The sequence below is a fragment of the Lytechinus pictus genome, chromosome 7 (assembly GCF_037042905.1).
Source record: "Lytechinus pictus isolate F3 Inbred chromosome 7, Lp3.0, whole genome shotgun sequence".
Taxonomy (NCBI): domain Eukaryota; kingdom Metazoa; phylum Echinodermata; class Echinoidea; order Temnopleuroida; family Toxopneustidae; genus Lytechinus; species Lytechinus pictus.
Window position 1 is genome coordinate 16,705,569 of NC_087251.1, and position 17,503 is coordinate 16,723,071.

At 33.9% G+C, this 17,503-nt stretch overlaps 1 protein-coding gene across 1 annotated transcript in view; it reads left to right on the forward strand.

Moving 5' to 3' along the window:
* LOC129265452 (uncharacterized) overlaps window positions 1-17,503 on the forward strand; it is a 46,915-nt gene that overhangs the window by 20,239 nt on the left and 9,173 nt on the right. The window contains exons 14-26 of the mRNA XM_064101378.1: window positions 144-304; window positions 726-796; window positions 1,455-1,614; window positions 2,142-2,185; window positions 3,155-3,190; window positions 5,824-5,853; window positions 6,268-6,354; window positions 6,779-7,059; window positions 8,301-8,452; window positions 8,809-8,983; window positions 10,224-10,382; window positions 13,055-13,106; window positions 15,044-15,109. Coding sequence (XP_063957448.1) covers window positions 144-304; window positions 726-796; window positions 1,455-1,614; window positions 2,142-2,185; window positions 3,155-3,190; window positions 5,824-5,853; window positions 6,268-6,354; window positions 6,779-7,059; window positions 8,301-8,452; window positions 8,809-8,983; window positions 10,224-10,382; window positions 13,055-13,106; window positions 15,044-15,109 — 1,474 coding nt within the window. The remainder of the gene's footprint in view (window positions 1-143; window positions 305-725; window positions 797-1,454; window positions 1,615-2,141; window positions 2,186-3,154; window positions 3,191-5,823; window positions 5,854-6,267; window positions 6,355-6,778; window positions 7,060-8,300; window positions 8,453-8,808; window positions 8,984-10,223; window positions 10,383-13,054; window positions 13,107-15,043; window positions 15,110-17,503) is intronic.

The window sequence follows — 17,503 nt, forward strand, 5'->3', positions numbered from 1 at the left end:
TATTCCACTCCAATATTTATTTTTTTCCAATTTGATCTTTGTAAAGTGTTGTTGACACCGTAATTAGCAAAGACACTTAATTATTGCATACATGGTGATGTATGAATTCACATTCAATGTCTGCTGTTCTGATGTTCTTACAGAAGAGGGACTTACGTTGTTCCTCCTGAGCTTCCCCCTGAGCCCAAGGCCCGTGTGATCAGTGCTTGGCAGACCAAACCAGCTGTAGCAGCTGAATTCCAGCCAGCCATGCAGTCCAGGCCAGATACAGAGGATGAGACTGATGATAGAGAACCGGATGAAGGTAGCATAATGTTTTATCATTCTGTAGTTTTTAGGGAATTATATTTGACAGAAAGTACTGTTTTACAATAAGCTAAGATTTCTTTTCATTTGCTAAATTTCATTCATTTCCAATATAAACTTATACACATAGCATTTTGACAATTTCTCCTGGTTGGTGTTTCATAAAGCTGTTTGTAATGTTACGTACAACTTTACGAACGACTGGAACATGTTCTTATGTCCTAAATGAATGACAGGGATGTATCATTTAGCACAAGAAGGGGTCACCAGTTGTGCGTAAAGTCGTATCTTACGAACAGCTTTTTATTAAACACCCACCTGTCCTGTTTTTGGTATAATCTGACACAAGACACATGTAAAACAGGAATGGTATCTTCTGTCTGTTTTTGTTATAACTTGATTATTTCTTAATCTTCCAGATTCCACTCCTGAAGAGTGTAACTTTGAGACTGGTCTCCTACCACTTTGGGCCCAGAAGCAAGTCAAAGCCGTAAGAAAACCTTTTCAAAATATTTTATCCCCTCCCCCACCCCCATTTGTCTAGAGTTTTGTGTAATCAGTGTGCAGTACAGTCAGTTTTCAGACAGTATTATTCAAGATCCAACATTCGTTGTCATTTTAAAAAATCTTGCAATTTGTTTGTTTTATGAATTTCATGATATGTAGTAGCCTGAATGCATGGATACATGTGTTAGTTTTATACTGTTAACAAAAATATGTAACGTACTGAAGCATATGGGTAGTTAAACATATTAAAGTTGTTATAAAGTATTGTATCCCTTCCCATCCCCCTCTCCTCATCCCCCTGTAACAGTATGTGATAGCAATTATAGATGTACAACGTCTTTAATGAAATATTTTATATTTAATGCAATTTTTTGTCTTATTTTGGTATTGATAGACTATGCAAATTGATTATGGAATGTACATTATCAAGACTCATAGACCCTCATAATGACCTATCTTAACAAGCTTATTCATTTGAATTCAGTCTTTACACTGTATGTACTTGCTGTATTGGGGGCATTTTGTATATGCAGGATAAACTAGACTTAATTTTTGGTATGATTCAGTTATTGTATCTTTTCTGTTTGTGCATCTTTTTTCCCCGCATATGGAATTACCTTTATTAATCTTCCTCCCACTAGGGTGAAGACATACCAGATGTACCAAGCCCTACCAAGTACAGCAGCCCTACCCATCCCAGAGGGAGGTGGGCCCAGAACATCAACAGCGGTGGTATAAAGGTCAAGTCACAGATGGAAGAGCTGAACCAAAGCATTGAGCTTAGACTGGAAGACTGCTTGGGTAAAGAAAAACCCTATTCAGTCCTCTATCATTTTGAATTTAATAATAATAATAATACATCACTTATATAGCGCATAATACACAAAAAATTTCTCTTTGCACTTTACAATAAAGAAAACAAAAATACAATACAAGTACCGGTACTTAATATTTGAACTTGCAATTGTTATGAATTTCGAAAATCTTTCTCACTTGTAATAACAAACAAGTAAACAGTCCATAGGACTATTTCAGTTTATGAAGACAAACGCTATAATTTTTTCAGTGCCAACTTGATAGAATACTTTTCAATGGGGGATACGATTAGCAGAATCACATTATTCATTTTTTTGGGAGTTTTAAATCATATATATTAACATCTTATTTTGTTTGAAAGTTACTTGTCTCATGTCCAAGAACACATCTCTTCCCTCTGTCCCTGCCAAATACTTTACCAGATTGATGGCAACATTCATTAGTATCTTCTTACCCATTATCATGTTATTCTATATTTGAACATTTTTTTTGGTTCATTTTTCTTGTTTAAGATCGACGGCGATATACAGTGGAGCCCGATGTCCTTTTAGAGCAAGTAAGACCTTTTGCCAATCGTTCTCAAGTAAGTGATTCCCTTTCAGATTTTATTCCACGTTGAGGGGCCCAACCCGCCATCTGATATAACGCAGCATGCCGCACCTCGCCGCTTCATGATTCACAAAGTCGTCATGGAAATAACTCATCTAAACAAAAAAAACTAAAGCATGGGAGTCTGTTCACATGGTTTACCATGTCTAACAAAGAAAGTATGGTAGTGTATAATATCATCGTAAGTAATGAAACAGACAGTGAATTGTTGTATTAAATTTGTATTTGTATGGTTTTTATTTTAGTTGACTAGATTCCTGTTTAGATTGATTTTAATTTTGTTTATTATTCTGTGTTTATTTATTCTAAACAAAATTAATTTTCATTCAGGAATTATATCGAACACAAATCAGATAATTTTATTCTTGTGTTATCAGGTCTCCTCTTCTTAATGATTTTGTATCATATTCAACAGAATTCATTGGTTTATAATTCATATTTGGTCTATTCACCTGATTACAAAAAATACGCATTTTGCAGGTTCATAGTAATTCTTTTCCAGAAAATTTTGTTTTAAGATTTTAATACACTATATTTCATTAAAATTCATTATGTAATAAACATCAGAAGCAGTCCAATTAGATCACAATGATATCTTTGTTCAGAATAAAAAGAAATGAATACATTATCAGAACAACAATAAGTACATTAATTACTTGTACCTCCTTAGTTTTCATAGTCAATAAATCTGCTCAAATATTTTGTACCCCTTTCTTACATTATGTACTAAGTTTTGCGCTTACAAATTTTAGTATGTGCATTTTAAATTGTTATGCATTATTATTATGATTTATGAATACCAATTTAAAATCCATTTTTTTTGGGGGGGGGGGGTGTTGACCAACCTTAGGTTAGATTTAACTTTTTTCTGACCTGTGAAATGTTACAATTACTCCTGATTTTTTTCCCCTTGAAGGCAAAATCAAAACGTGAGCTAGAAGTCTGCGTAGAGGTATCAACATTGTCCTATTTTAATGCCATTCCTGCTTGCATATTTCTCATTGTTTAAACTGTCTTTTGTAATGTTCCACATCCCATGTTCCTTCCTTTCCTCCTTACCTCCTGATGTCCCACCAAAAGAGACGGTTAATGCAGCAATGGCAAAAGTTAAAAGTGGGTAAAACGTGTCCCTTAATTGCAAAATATGACAAGATTGCAGTTCAACCGGAATCACTCCTTTTCCATTTTGTATTTGATACAAAATCACTTTTCAATTCACATTTTAATGCACAATTCAATCCACTTTTTACCCTTTTGTGGTGTCCTACCCAGTGTTTGTACACGTCCTGTCTTTTTCTCAAGATTGTCAAAATAATGAAATACGAAACATTTAGCCTACAGAGCCTTTTTTTTTAAGAATAAATTGTTTCCCATTTTCTCAGTGGTGTCACTAGTATTAAGCCAATTATTCAAACTATCATTGTGCATTTTTCTCTCACTTATTCTCTGCATTTGAATGTTGTTTGTAATGAGATAATGTGAATCCTTCAATTTCTGATTGATATCAGTCCCCCATTTTCTGCTTGCTTGTACTTTCTTCTTATATACAACTTTCTCTGATGCATTGTTGTAACAATATCCTTTCTTTTGAATTAAAAAAAAAAGAATATATTGCTGAAAAAGCTACTTCGAAAAAAAATGGCAAATATTGATGTGCCTAATCTTTGTCTGGGGATTCTTTGGTATAACCTGGCTCACTTCTCAAAAGTTATATACGTAGATCTCAATATCACTATAGTTTAATATGGAGATATATTCAAATAACTAAAATATAATAAAATAAGCCATATAAATTGATTACAAATGCATGATAAATATTATGACAATCAGGTTTCAGTTAAAAATGTGATTGCTGTACTACTCATACATGTACATGTATATATGTCCTTTATACTATCGTGTATATTTTTTGTGTTTAGAACATGTATTATGAATTCCTCCTAAGTGCTTTATTGTAACAGAATCTCATTCAGAGAAAATATCATAACAAAAGAATTCGGAGCCCTATCTTTAGACATTCCAAACTCTTCAAACAGTCTCATTTTAGTTCAAAACAGGATTCATAATCTTATTCTTTTTATTGAAAGTTTAATTTTTTTTAAATCACAGCTTAAAAATCATTATATCCATTACACTTGTAACCATATTATATATTCCATCAATTACACAATTCATTGCACATTACCTTTGGTCGATGTCAATCGTCATTAGTTTTAAGTTCTATATAATCATTTAATTGATAGACTATTGATCAATGTCACCATGGTCATTTAAAATTAATGGCAAACTGGGGGAAGGGGCTGGAAATAAAACCATAGTTCAGAAATAATACTTCAATTTTATGTGTATATTGACATGTCCCTCATATAAACCCGACTTCATTTTCCACACCTCCAATGCATCATCCCATGCCATTCTCTTTATGCCATTGAACATGTTAATATTTCCTCCATTATAATGAAATCATTCAATCTAAAAAGTACATGTGTGAGGTTTGTCCGGTTGATGTTACCAAAAAAAAAAACTCACACTATTGAAGCATTTTTTGTGTGTGTCATTTGAACATTTTACTAACTTTTGTGTGCACCACTAATAAGTGTGATTAATATCTATCAACTTGACAAGCACCACTTACAAAGAAAGAAATAATTTTGTTTATTTCTCAGGACAATGAATGTGATTCTATTTTCTCATAGCAATGTACTTAAGAATGAAGTATAAGGCACCTTACCAAATGTCTGTGCCATATGTTATAGCATGAATCTGCAGTAAAGACTGTAAGCGGCTTTTACAGCGAATTTCCCCTGCACTCCCCATTCTTCTGTCTTTGATGATATGTGAAGATTAGCGATGAAAACAAAAACACTGCCAGGATTTTTTTGCGAACGACATGGCTCTGACTTCTGTTAAGGTGCCTTTAACTATATTTATCTTTCACCATTATCAAAATTATGTATATTCATTAAATATATTTGCATGACTTCATTCAAACTTCAATATGTATCTATTCATATTTTTGTGTATGTTACTACATTGAAAATTACATGTACTAAGTTATCATAGTTGAAAATTGCTTATGGCTAGTCGTCTGGTTGAGAATTTCTGGTAAATGCTAGTTCAGTTTACCTTTGATCAGAAGTTCATACATTATATAAAACATGAACAAAAATTATTATAAAGATAGAGACTGAGTAATTCATATACTAGATCTAGCTTCTTGTATATAATCTTCCTTTCTTTGTAGTGATGTGGTGTAAGTTATTGTTACATTTCTCGGAAAATCTGAATTCAGGATTGAACAATATGTGAAATAAAACGGTAGCTTATTATTTAAATTCTTTGGAATGTGTATTTCATACGCAAACCACATTGTGTCAGGCTTGTTGCTGATCCATCATCTAAAATAAAATAAAAAGATATAAACTTTTTATTTTAGGGAGATTAATGATAAGGATATTTTGAGAAATTATTACATTATTTTAAATCAAATTTAATTGAATCTTTTTATGTGATTTAGTTGAACAGATATATATTATTGAGATATGATTATCTGATTTTAATTAATTTGATTTTTTTTTTACCCAGGGCCCTTTTGCTGGTATGGATGCTGAAGAGGTAAGTGTCGTCTTCTGCATCACAAAAATAAGATGGCACTAATCATCTCTTTGATAACAAATATATTGTTAGCTTGAGTGTACAGTGTTTCCATGAATAGATGCATTCGTTAACCCTTTTATAATCAAGGTCAATTTAATTTCAATCCCCCAAACACAAGAACAATATCTACTCGCACTCTTATGCATATTATTGTCTGTGTGGAACTAATGTGAAAGAAATTTGACAATGAACTATCAAGCATCAGATTAGTTTTATGGAATGAGCTGTGAGAGCACATTATTTCTATGATATTGTATTTCAAGTAAGAATGGAACAAGTAATTTTGGGGGTTGTGGTTAGCGGAGGGTTTTATTATACATCCTTACATATATGTGGACCAAAAAAAAAAGTGTTGTTGTTATGTGATTTCAGATTGCAAAGATTTGTGGAGAAGAGTTTGTACCTGCCTCAGAGAAGTTTGGCTTGCTTTCACAGGAGGAGTTTGAGGAGTCTGAGAAGGTAAATTTGACTTTCATTTCATTTTCATTTACCATGGACATGTTTGACAGTTGTTTCAGTTTTGAATTTTCTATAATATATTTATGTAAAAAGAAATGATTGATTTACTTCAGTTAGTTATGAGGTGCCAAAGTATCCAAGCATTTTCAGATTATCAGTACACTGTTTATGGGACTTAATCATTCTTGCCCTCACAAAACATATGCACATTCTCCCCTTCCTGGGGAGTATTCCAGCTTTTCAGTGTGTGACTTGTACGTTTTAGGTGCGCACAATCCTAGAAAAATACACAATGTTCATATATTGAATTCAGTCACCCTTAATACTAGATTTGATGTATGTACTTTCTCCACTTCTAGGGGAGTAGTCTTATACTAAATTCTTAATTCACCCTTCAATCATCATCATTCTTTATTATCACTAGATGGATGGCTTTGTGACAACCTCAAGGGGGAGTGACCCAAGGGGAAGTGATCCGTTTGGTCCTCCACCATCCCTCCGCGCGTCTGCCACTGATTCCACCCATGGTGCTAATGGAATAGGCCATCCCAGTGCAGCTGAGAATGGGGATGGTACCAAAGTGGACGATATTGAGGGGGATGATGAAGAGGAGGAGGAAGATGAGGAAGAGAAGGAGGATGACGCCCCGGATAAGGAAATTATTTTCTACCCACCGGAAGAGGAGGAGGAGTCATCTCCTGAAAGGTGAGGATTTATTATGAAGATAATAAAATCTTATATGAATGACACTGCCTGTCAGATCAAGGAGGTTTCAAATGAGATGGAGTAACAGCATATAAAGTCTCTTTGAACAAGGTTAAAACCGCCAGCAGAAAGTATGTCAGGCATGCACTTTGCTCAACATCTCTTGCAATTGTGTAAACAAATGATTCCCGCATGACTCGCAGCTATAGGTCATACATAAAGGGAAATATGCTTTTGTGATGATAATTACTTTTTCGCGGCATCTTCATGATCTTGGTCTGGTTATATGTGAAGTACATAATTCGGAGGCATGCGAAAATAAACTATGCAATATGTCCTGAAATATGACTCAAATTTGCTCGACTGGGCATGTGCGGGCACTCATCTGGCATATACAGTAATGAACAACAATATTCCACCGACCACATTTGAAATTTTTATTCGCCGCAAACGATCGGAAAAGTGTTAAAATCTGGTTTCAGTAAAGGTCAAATTCTTTCCTTTTTCACCAATTAAAGGTTAATTGATATAGTCTGGGCGAATATCTCGTCGTAATAGTGCTTGGTTATTGATGTTTTGTCAGGCATTCAAATTTCAGTTTGTTTATTAATATGAAAGATGGAAAATTGATACAAATGGATATTCGTAAAATTTCATCCCTCGGATTTCTTCACTGAAACTGGCGGCTTCGAAGGCGGATATCAAAAGGTCGTTATTGCCGTTCTTTCTTTTGTGCTTCTTTAGAAATGAATATCTGCTTGAAAAAATTTGTTGCCTTTTCGAATTCCAGTCATAGAATCTTCTTGGTCAGATAAACCCATGTAATTTAAACTCTAAAGTTGTGGTTTAAATTGATGAATAGCCAATTGTGACACAGATCACTAATAGTACAGGTTCTATTCATTAGTTCATTTGACACCAAAATCATTCATAACCGTTCAGGAATAATAACTAAAATAGTTTTCTTCACCAATAAAGCATGAGGAAAGAGCACCGTAATGATAAGAAACATTAAATGTAAACAAGATTTTGACATTTTCAGCTTCCCATAAATTCAGATCTTTTTTAGTAGCTTTAGAGATTGTTTAATGGGATGTTTCAAAAAGGTGTTAATGAAATTATATTATAACTTATACTGAACATGACAAGCCCAACAGGACGTTCAAATACTAATAATGTCTTCAATGAAACTTGAAAATGACGTAGTAGATAAGAATTCTTATTGTCAACTGTTTTTCCAGTCTCAAGTTCCAAGTGACCGAATCAACCAAGAGCCATGAAGAGTTGGCCAAGCGACACAGCAGACATAAATCCAAAGAAGGAAGTAAAGAGACTATTAGCAGTGCCCCAACACCAAATAAAGACTCGGGTGTGTCTGCAACTTCCAGTACTGGTAAGTGCTCTGTTCATTGCAATCTCATTGTGAGCATGGTTAACTTTTGTTGTTATGTCTATTTATTATCTCATTATGATGTATGCATAGATTAGAATAATTAATTAGTTAGAAATACATTTGAATGATTTTAGAATGATTAATCATGCAATTTTGTAGATTATTTTGTCCGATGTACACTTCAGAGATATGAAGGAGGCCAAACTTCCCCCTGTTCTGCTGCCTGGCAAGAAGTGACTATAATATATATGATTGTAGATTTCACAGTGTAGTTAACTGTAATTTTCAGACTTCTATGTACCAAATAAGATAAATTTTGACAAAATTTACCCACAATTCCTTGTATCGTATGATAGATGGTAATGAGGAGGAGGATGTTGATGAGAGCGATGAGGAGGAAGAAGAGGAGGAAGAGGAGAGAGGGACTGTTACTCCCACAGCCTCACCAAGGCGTAGCAAGCTGACTTCAATTGAACCTCCCTCTCCGACCACCACGCCGGACGAAGAGAAATTCCTGCATAATAATTTCAGGTGAGGAAAACTTGTTCTTGATCCCAGGTTTTATTCCTGGTGAAAAATTGCTCACTCTTAAGCATATTAGATATATTTTCATATCAGAGAGCTACAAGAGTTTCTACCCAAAATTAAGTATCATATGGTATTCTTTATCAGGTATTGCCCCCCCCCAAAAAAAAAAAAAAAAAAAAAAAAACACAATACATATTTCACTAGTTTGAGAATTATAAAAGTTTAAATGCAATATCATTTTTTGGTGGTGATCGGAAGCAATTTAATAGGCCTGTATCATCTGAACCCCTTTGGAAATTTTTTTTGACCCTGTAAACTGCCATTAAGGGTAGATTTTTTTTTTTTGCATATTAAAATGTAAAAAAATAATTTAAAAACTTACTTTTTTAGATAGAATGAACAATGAGGGAAAAAATTTAGTTTTTGATTTGAATGAAGATGACGTTTGAAGTGAGAATGTGTGTAAAGAGTTTACTAATCTTGCATTAGACAGATTTAACTCATTTCAAATTGTTTTTATAATTGCATGCTATTTCTATCTGTTTTCTCACTATATGTATTTAATTGCATTCATTGACTTTGTTAACAATATGGCATGAATTTTGGCTATGATTTGAATTTCAAGCTCTATTTTTTCTCATATTTTAAATATATTTTGTTTTGTTATTAAGACAAAATCATTTTATTCTGGATATCAAATCATTTGGAATGATTCTTCATTTCAATTTCTGATAAGATGAGTATGCAAATATCGCAAAGGATGCTTATATAGTTAAGAAATTCAATAAGTTTGAATAGATCAAACTACAGATTATAAAAGTTCAAACATATGTTTATAGCTGATTTAGGACATTTTAAAACTATAGAAATAATTTCATGAAGAGGCATTTACATTTGAAAACACAAATTTTATATTGTGGAAAAATATATTGCTGGTTTAAAAGTATCACTAAGATGCTAGAAGTAACTTGTTGAAATACTATAATAATGCGTCAGAGCCAATCATATATGGTTATCATGGTCATGTGACTAATGTAGATGGACTTTCACAATACATGAGAAATTAGACTATGTACAGTATTTGTCAGGAAGCACTATGATTGAGTTGCATTTTCAACAATCCCTACCCGTTTCCAACTATACGTATCCCACTCTCCTCCATGTCACTTCTGACCACACCCTTTCCCCATCTAATGACACCTACCGACACCTCCCGTACTCCCTCATCCCATTTTGCATGTAGTTTTGCCGAGAAGGAGAAGAATATAGGGGATTTCACGGAGCAGGAGAATTTCGGGAAATGCCTAGAGCAGCTCCAGTCCAAGTTCTCGGACGAAATCAGCTCCGGGCGGCTCAGTATCTCGTCCCGCTTCCTCTCCAGGTCGCAACATTCCATAGCCAGGTGACTACCGCCCTCTATAGTCAATGCACATGCAGTCAGTAAGGTGTATTTGTACATTGTCCCGTTTTACTTGCAGCATGTTCTGATGTTTTTGGTGTGTCAATGCATCAGTTATGTTTGATCTGTATATAACTGCCCAATGTGTAGCGTATTTTGATAACAAATGTCCAGAAAGAATATTGCAGTTTAACTCAAAATTATATGTTTTAGGATTCTAGAATATTTCACACTAATACATGATGCAAGTAGATGTTTTTAGATTAGCATATTGAATTATGTATATGTATAAATTGGAGGAAATACATGATAATGGAATTATTTCAAATATTTAATGCTGTTTAAGTGTTTAGTTACATCACAATTCTTTTATTTTCTTTTATTTGCTCATTTTCTTATAAAGATCATATTGATTTTGAATTTGCAGTATAACTATTTTTTCCATGGTTTCATTGAGATCATTATTTATACCACGATATATACACTCTAACAGTGATTATTGAATGATGAGTGTGTTGAGAATGATTAGAGAAGTAAGAAAGTAACAACTTTTTTTTCACTATCCCTCCCCAGTGAAAGATTCTTCATATATCAGTATTTACTACAACATTCTGGTAGTAAAGAGAAAAGTAGACATTAGCCTACAGGCTGGTATTATTCAAAGCATGTTATGCATTTTATTGATGAATGAACTGAACCGAGCATTCCAGAGAAGTGTGTATTGAAGTTTGTTTTCAGTTAAACTAGATTAACCAATGAGAATACCATCCAGTGTGTTTTAAGCACACTCAGACAGACTAGCGTCATTTCCATAATGTCAGTTGTAGGACATGTGATGCAGAGTCAAATTGATGAATCATGGCTTCCCTGGTAAAGTCGTGATATGAAATACTAGTCAATCGAGCATCGCTCTAGCAAATTAAATCTTCCTGTATTGCTTGAGGGGGACTCACTCACATACCACCTCTCTAAGACGAAGAGAAGTTGATTTACTTTACATGTATGGGTATTGTATGAGCATATGAGATTGTATGATGTATGGTGGTGTGCCAAAGACTCAGTTAGTTATCAAACACTTTTCCTAAAGTTGTGGAGGTAAAAATGGTGTTTGGATGAGGTATGAGCAATTATATTATGTGGACATGAGATTTGTTTGATAGACGGTAGTTTGCCACAGCCTGGAGAGCCAAAGACAGAAACCATACATGTACCTTCCTGAAGTTGTAGATTTTATGTGGATTTCAACTCTAGATGAGTAAAGCATGATTCATCATTTTTCTTCAAAATATATTGTAGCTGTGCCTGAGCTTGGTAAAGTCTGATAGATCATTGAAAACTTGTTTTCACTTATTTCATATGGATACTCAAACTGTGGTAAAATTGTTAGAGCCTTGGATGGCTTTGATCTTCAGAATGTGTTAGATGCCAGGAGAATAAGTATACCAAAGCTGATAAATCATGGAATATTCCACAGTCACAGTGCTCAAGGTTTCGTAATCGTAAATGAGGTTTGTGATGGTGCAATGAAATATGTTTGGATGTAAACGGATGCAGTGATTTTTTAATTGAAGCAGTGTTTCAGTGATTTTTTTTTAATAACTTCAGTCGGAGAAATTTTATTTCTTCATGGATACAGTAGCAAAGCGGTTTGCAATTATCATTAAATCGATTGCAACACTCATATTTATTGCAGTGGTCATTAAGATTGTTTTTATCATTGGATCAATTGCTTTATAAATGATAACCTCTATTCATATTGGAGACACACTTTTCCATCATTTTTCAAGTCTTTAATATATGGCATAGGCTAAAATGATAACATGAGGAGTGGTTTCTTTTATAAGCCAACCTGCTAGGGAAGTGGTTACAGCTGCTTTAAATTGAGATTTCAATCTCAGAATCTGGCCAAGGATAATATGACACATCCTTTAAAAAAAATTTGCGCATATTAAAACCTGTCTGTAAATACCAGCCAAGGGAGACCAAAAAAAGGTGGTCTTCAGGGGAGAGTTTCATGAAAGGACTTGTCATATGTTTTATCCAACAAGTCCTGTTTTATCCAACAGTTACTATAGTAACAGTGCCTCACAGCCAATCAGAATCGGGGAAAGTTGTCAGATCTTACAATTTGTCAGACAAAAATGTTGATAAAACACTCCCCAGAACTGTCTTCTGTGATACACATTCCAATGGGAAATACTGTTCAAGTCAAGCCAAACGTGTTCCCCTTGTTTACAGGTTGTTGCTAGAGACTGTATTATGAATCCCTGTTTAAATTATGCAGATTGTAAATCTTTAATTCAAGCAAGTATGTAGAGCATAAATTAATTATTGTAAGCTGTATCAGAATATTAAGTAAATCGTATTCCCGTCGATTTTACAGCATAAGACCAATAGTCCAAAGATTTGCAATTAAACACAACTTGAATTTCATTCAATCAGATTGTGGTTGGGACTAGCATTAGATTTTTGTAGTTGTATTTTTAATATCAACTCTTCCTGCAACATCTCTAAGGGAATGATAACGTAATATACACTACTCTAATGTTTAACACTTCTTGTTTCAATCACAATTTAGAATAATTTAGTAAGAGTTTAACTCAAGCAAGAGTTTGGGCCTTTATGTATTGTCAGACAAGTCACATTCATTATACGTAATATGTTCTCATTTGTAGGGTGGCTCCAATGATGTCCCAGACTCCAAGTGCGGGTATCAGTCCAGAAGAGGTATGAAAGCTTCAGAATCCTTGCGAACTTTATCAAACTCATTTCTGCCATTGTTGCATATATTTTATATATTTAGTGCTTGACAATGTTCAGCAGCAGGATAGCAGTATATATGCATGCTTACCCTTTTGCTTATGACAGTCCAGTGACTCTATTGTAAGCCATTAGCAAATTGATATCAGCAGGTATCCCATCCTAAGTTCATGTCTCCAAAGCATTATTGTACTATTCTATAATTTATATATATATATATATATATATATATGTATATGTGCCCATTGTCATGTATCCAGGTATTATATATGTTTCATTTATGGTATATTACAAAAAAACTTGTCCATTGATTAAATTATAGCAGAATTTCCTCCTCATTTATCTGATTTCAAAAATATGTCAGCTTTCATAATTCATAGCTTACATTCCCCTCCCTCATCCTTGAACCCAATTGCATATGAACATAGCATATACCATCTAGGAAGACCAATTCCCTCTATGAATAATTTTGTCCTTGAAGAGGGGTCTATAAGACAGTATGAATTCATATTTAATAAACCGTGATTATTTTCATGATATATCATTGAACAACTAAATCGTATACAATCTTTAAGATGTTATATTTATCTTCTTTTAAAATAATCTTAAACAACTAAATACTTGGGGATGAGGTATCAATATTGTTCTAGTCTCACTACATTAGAATAGACAGGGGATTAATTTATTCATATATTAACTGGTTTCTCCATCTTGTAGCAGCTGATGAGTGTAGAATAGTTCTATTTTTTACTCTCACATGATATCTGTATAAAGTTTGTAGATTGAAGAATAACATATAAGCATTATCAGCCAATGAACAGATGCTGTGCATACATCATGTTTTGAAGAAATTGCATTTGACAATTGCAAACAAAAATGACAGTTCAAATTGTAAAAAAATCCTGAAAGGGTAATTGTCAACTATCCAAAGAGATTTTAACATTAAAAAAAGGAAGCAATTTTGTAATAACTCTTATGGACGCTGAGGGCTTCACATTTTTGTTCTTTTGCTCCACTTATCCAATTAACATGTAGATTTAAAAAAATCTTTTGATGATTTTGATGAAACATTTCATGAACATATGCACTTGTGCTTTGACTACAGCACTGTATGTTAGACTTTTTCATTGTTTTGAAATCATAGTTTCTGTTAAAAGCAGTGACATTGTTGCATTCTGTTGTTGGCTGAAGATTCTTCATTTGCAGTTAATCTTTCAATTCTGAGGGATTCTTGCCTTTGAGTTTTCTGCACAATATGGGTTCTGTTGGGACTTTGCCATAAAGCTGTTTGTAAAGATATGCATGATTTTATGAATAACTGGAACATGTTCATAGGTGCTACATTAGATTCCCAATCATTGCGGTACCCATTGGTTAAATCTACAATGTACTCTTTTTGGGAGCAAAATTCTTGTCCTTAACAAGCATTTCAATGGAAAATGTACTCTCATGGAAAATCGATCAGGGTTAAGTAAAATTCACTCACACTTTTTCAAGACACCAAGATAAAATTGGGTTCTCTTTTCAAGAACAAAGTCATCCAGTCATTTGTAGAATCAAGCTTGATACCTCAGTCATATTTCCCCTACGACCAAGACACCAAGATAAAATTGGGTTCTCTTTTCAAGAACAAAGTCATCCAGTCATTTGTAGAATCAAGCTGGATACCTCAGTCATATTTCCCCTACGACCGAAAACGGCCGTTTTAACATTTTTCGTACCAGCAACATTTGGGTCGTTTGAATAAAATTAGATAAACGGCTGTTTTCGACTCTTCGTACGGCGGCAGTAGAAGAAATGTGACTGAGGTGAGTCACAAACAGTTTTACGAAACACTCCCAGGGGTTGTGGTATAGTGTATGCTTGCATTTAGATCAGATCTATCACCTCATTTTGCTTTCCAGTATCTAAGAAGGCGCAAGGAAGAAGTAGCCAGAGCGGTGGAAGAAACCAGGAAGAGATTAACATCAGTAAGAATCTGTGCATGCAATTATTCTTTTCTTCATTGAGCAGTGGTTCTTTAACTATTTCACAAATTAACTTGACAAGCATTTTCTGGGGGGAAAGTGGTCACCTGTTTATATTGAAATGCATCTTCATTTTTATGACAAGGGCATTATTGATTTCCAAGATTAAATCTAGGCAATAGTTTGGGGGAAAAAATAATTTTGCCCGAAAAGTAATGATGAAAATACTGAAAAGTAGAAATTTTATTTGATGAATATCAAAGTTTCCATGATGAATGATCTACACTTACATGTTTAGATTAACAGAAAACAGTAATATGAATATGAATATTCCACTGCATTTTGACCTTGGAATTAAAGAGGATAATATTTATTTAAAAAATAGACATGAAAGATCATATGACCCCTATATAGAGGAGATGGCTTAGAAAAGAAACTGAAGTACATGTACCAGAATGTTCTATTCAGATTAAGGATCAGAGGGGCAAACCATTGTAAATGCATAATAGGATTTCTCTGGTCAGAACTTTTCGGTATCACTATTAAAGAACAGAAAAAGATGTTAGATCGGACTATAAGGTTATTTTAGAACCACTGCTCTAACTCCTGTTAGTGCTCCAGTGTGATGGTAACCTAATTCATCTACTAGTATTAAGGTGTTGACTTCTATCGTTTAATGCACAGTTCATGCCATCCTGTTTTGGAACGATGGCTTGCAAATGCCTCTTAACCTTCATTTTAGAAGAAAAATTATATATTTTTTTTTACTTTGTTTTTATGAATCACACTCTTCACATGAATAAAAAAAATTAATATGTGGAGTTTCGGTGCAAAAAATAGTTAATGTATTATTCCGTATCGTAATATTATTTCACTTTTGGGGCAATCATCAGGAGACTTATCGACCCTTGGCTTTGGGTTTTAAGGCTTGAGGGTATTTTACATGACTAGGCTTTTGAATATGGATTTATAAATCAGGTGACCTCACAATAATTGTCTGGAAATTTGGAATAAAATGTGTGACTGAATTTCTGATATTTCAAATTAAAACTTTGCAAATAATTGTCCTCTTTAAAAAGTCATTAAAAAAAAAAGAACATTCATATAGACCAGAGACATGACTAATTATAATGAGCAAAACAAGGCTTTTGTTTTGCTCTCATGATAAAGACCTAGCCAATGTACTATGTGAGATTTTTACTTTTATGGGCAGACTAATTCAATTAGATGGCTGCAGAGCATGATTTAGTTGGCAGATCAAAGGAGGTTTGGTGGATTAAAAGTGAAAGCTGTGCTAGTGGTACCTCTATAGTTTTTGTTGGAAACAGACCTGTATCAAACGCTTCATGATAGCTGATTTCAAGTGCAGTATTGGTGCTGGTGTTGCTGTTAGATGCACGGATCAAATTTTCTTTGCTAACTCTAACACGTAATCTGAGTGTACACAAATGGTCAATGCCTAGTTTAGAACAACCCAGGACAATCTTTATTTTAAGTTTAGTGCTGTCTGATCTAAAAATTGACCTAACACCAACACCTAAAGGTCAACACTGAACTTGAAATCACCCAATTTGAGAACGTTTTTATCAACATACAGTAGTGTCTAAGAAATGGTATTCAAGGCCTCATAGCATATTATCAATTCTGGCAATCGCCAAACAAGGTCATTGTTGCATGTCAAATTTGCTATTACCAGTAACCAATCAGAATTGTTGATTAAAATGTGCATTCTATTGCAAACCTTTGTGATGCAGGACCTTGTAGTTGTTTTAGATTAGATGCCTTTCTTCATGACAATTTACCCTTTACTTGTTGTGAGAACCATTAAGAATTTAAAAAACGTATTGTAATCATAATTTCTTTTTTAGAATGGGTGTTGTGTTATTTCAGAATAAAGCTCTTGATTATTGGGGCAATATAAACAAACATGCTTTGATTTTGCCAAACCCTGACATCTTGAAACATGCATACTGAACATATGTTTTCTCTTGTGTCTCATTTTCACAATCCCTATGCTTTTTATTGAATCATGTACAAGATCCTTTCACAACTGTTATGGCATGCCATGAAAAACCCCTCTTTATCCCAAGAACCTTTCAAATGTATACATGTATATAGGCCTACCACTCCATTAAATCTCACTTATTTATCCAATTGAAGTTGAACATGGAAAATGTACAGCAAAACAGTCTCCATATTGCAACTTATTTAATGTAGATGGAAGATGATAGCAAGACTGAGGGGAGGACCCTCTTTCACAAACTTCAATAGATCATAAATGTGCTGACATTTTATGTGTGTACCGGAGTGCCTAATGAATCCATTACCATATACCAAGCAAGTGTCTCTTATTGTACCTTTTTTAGTTTGAGCGCTAAATCAAGTGCACTTATACAT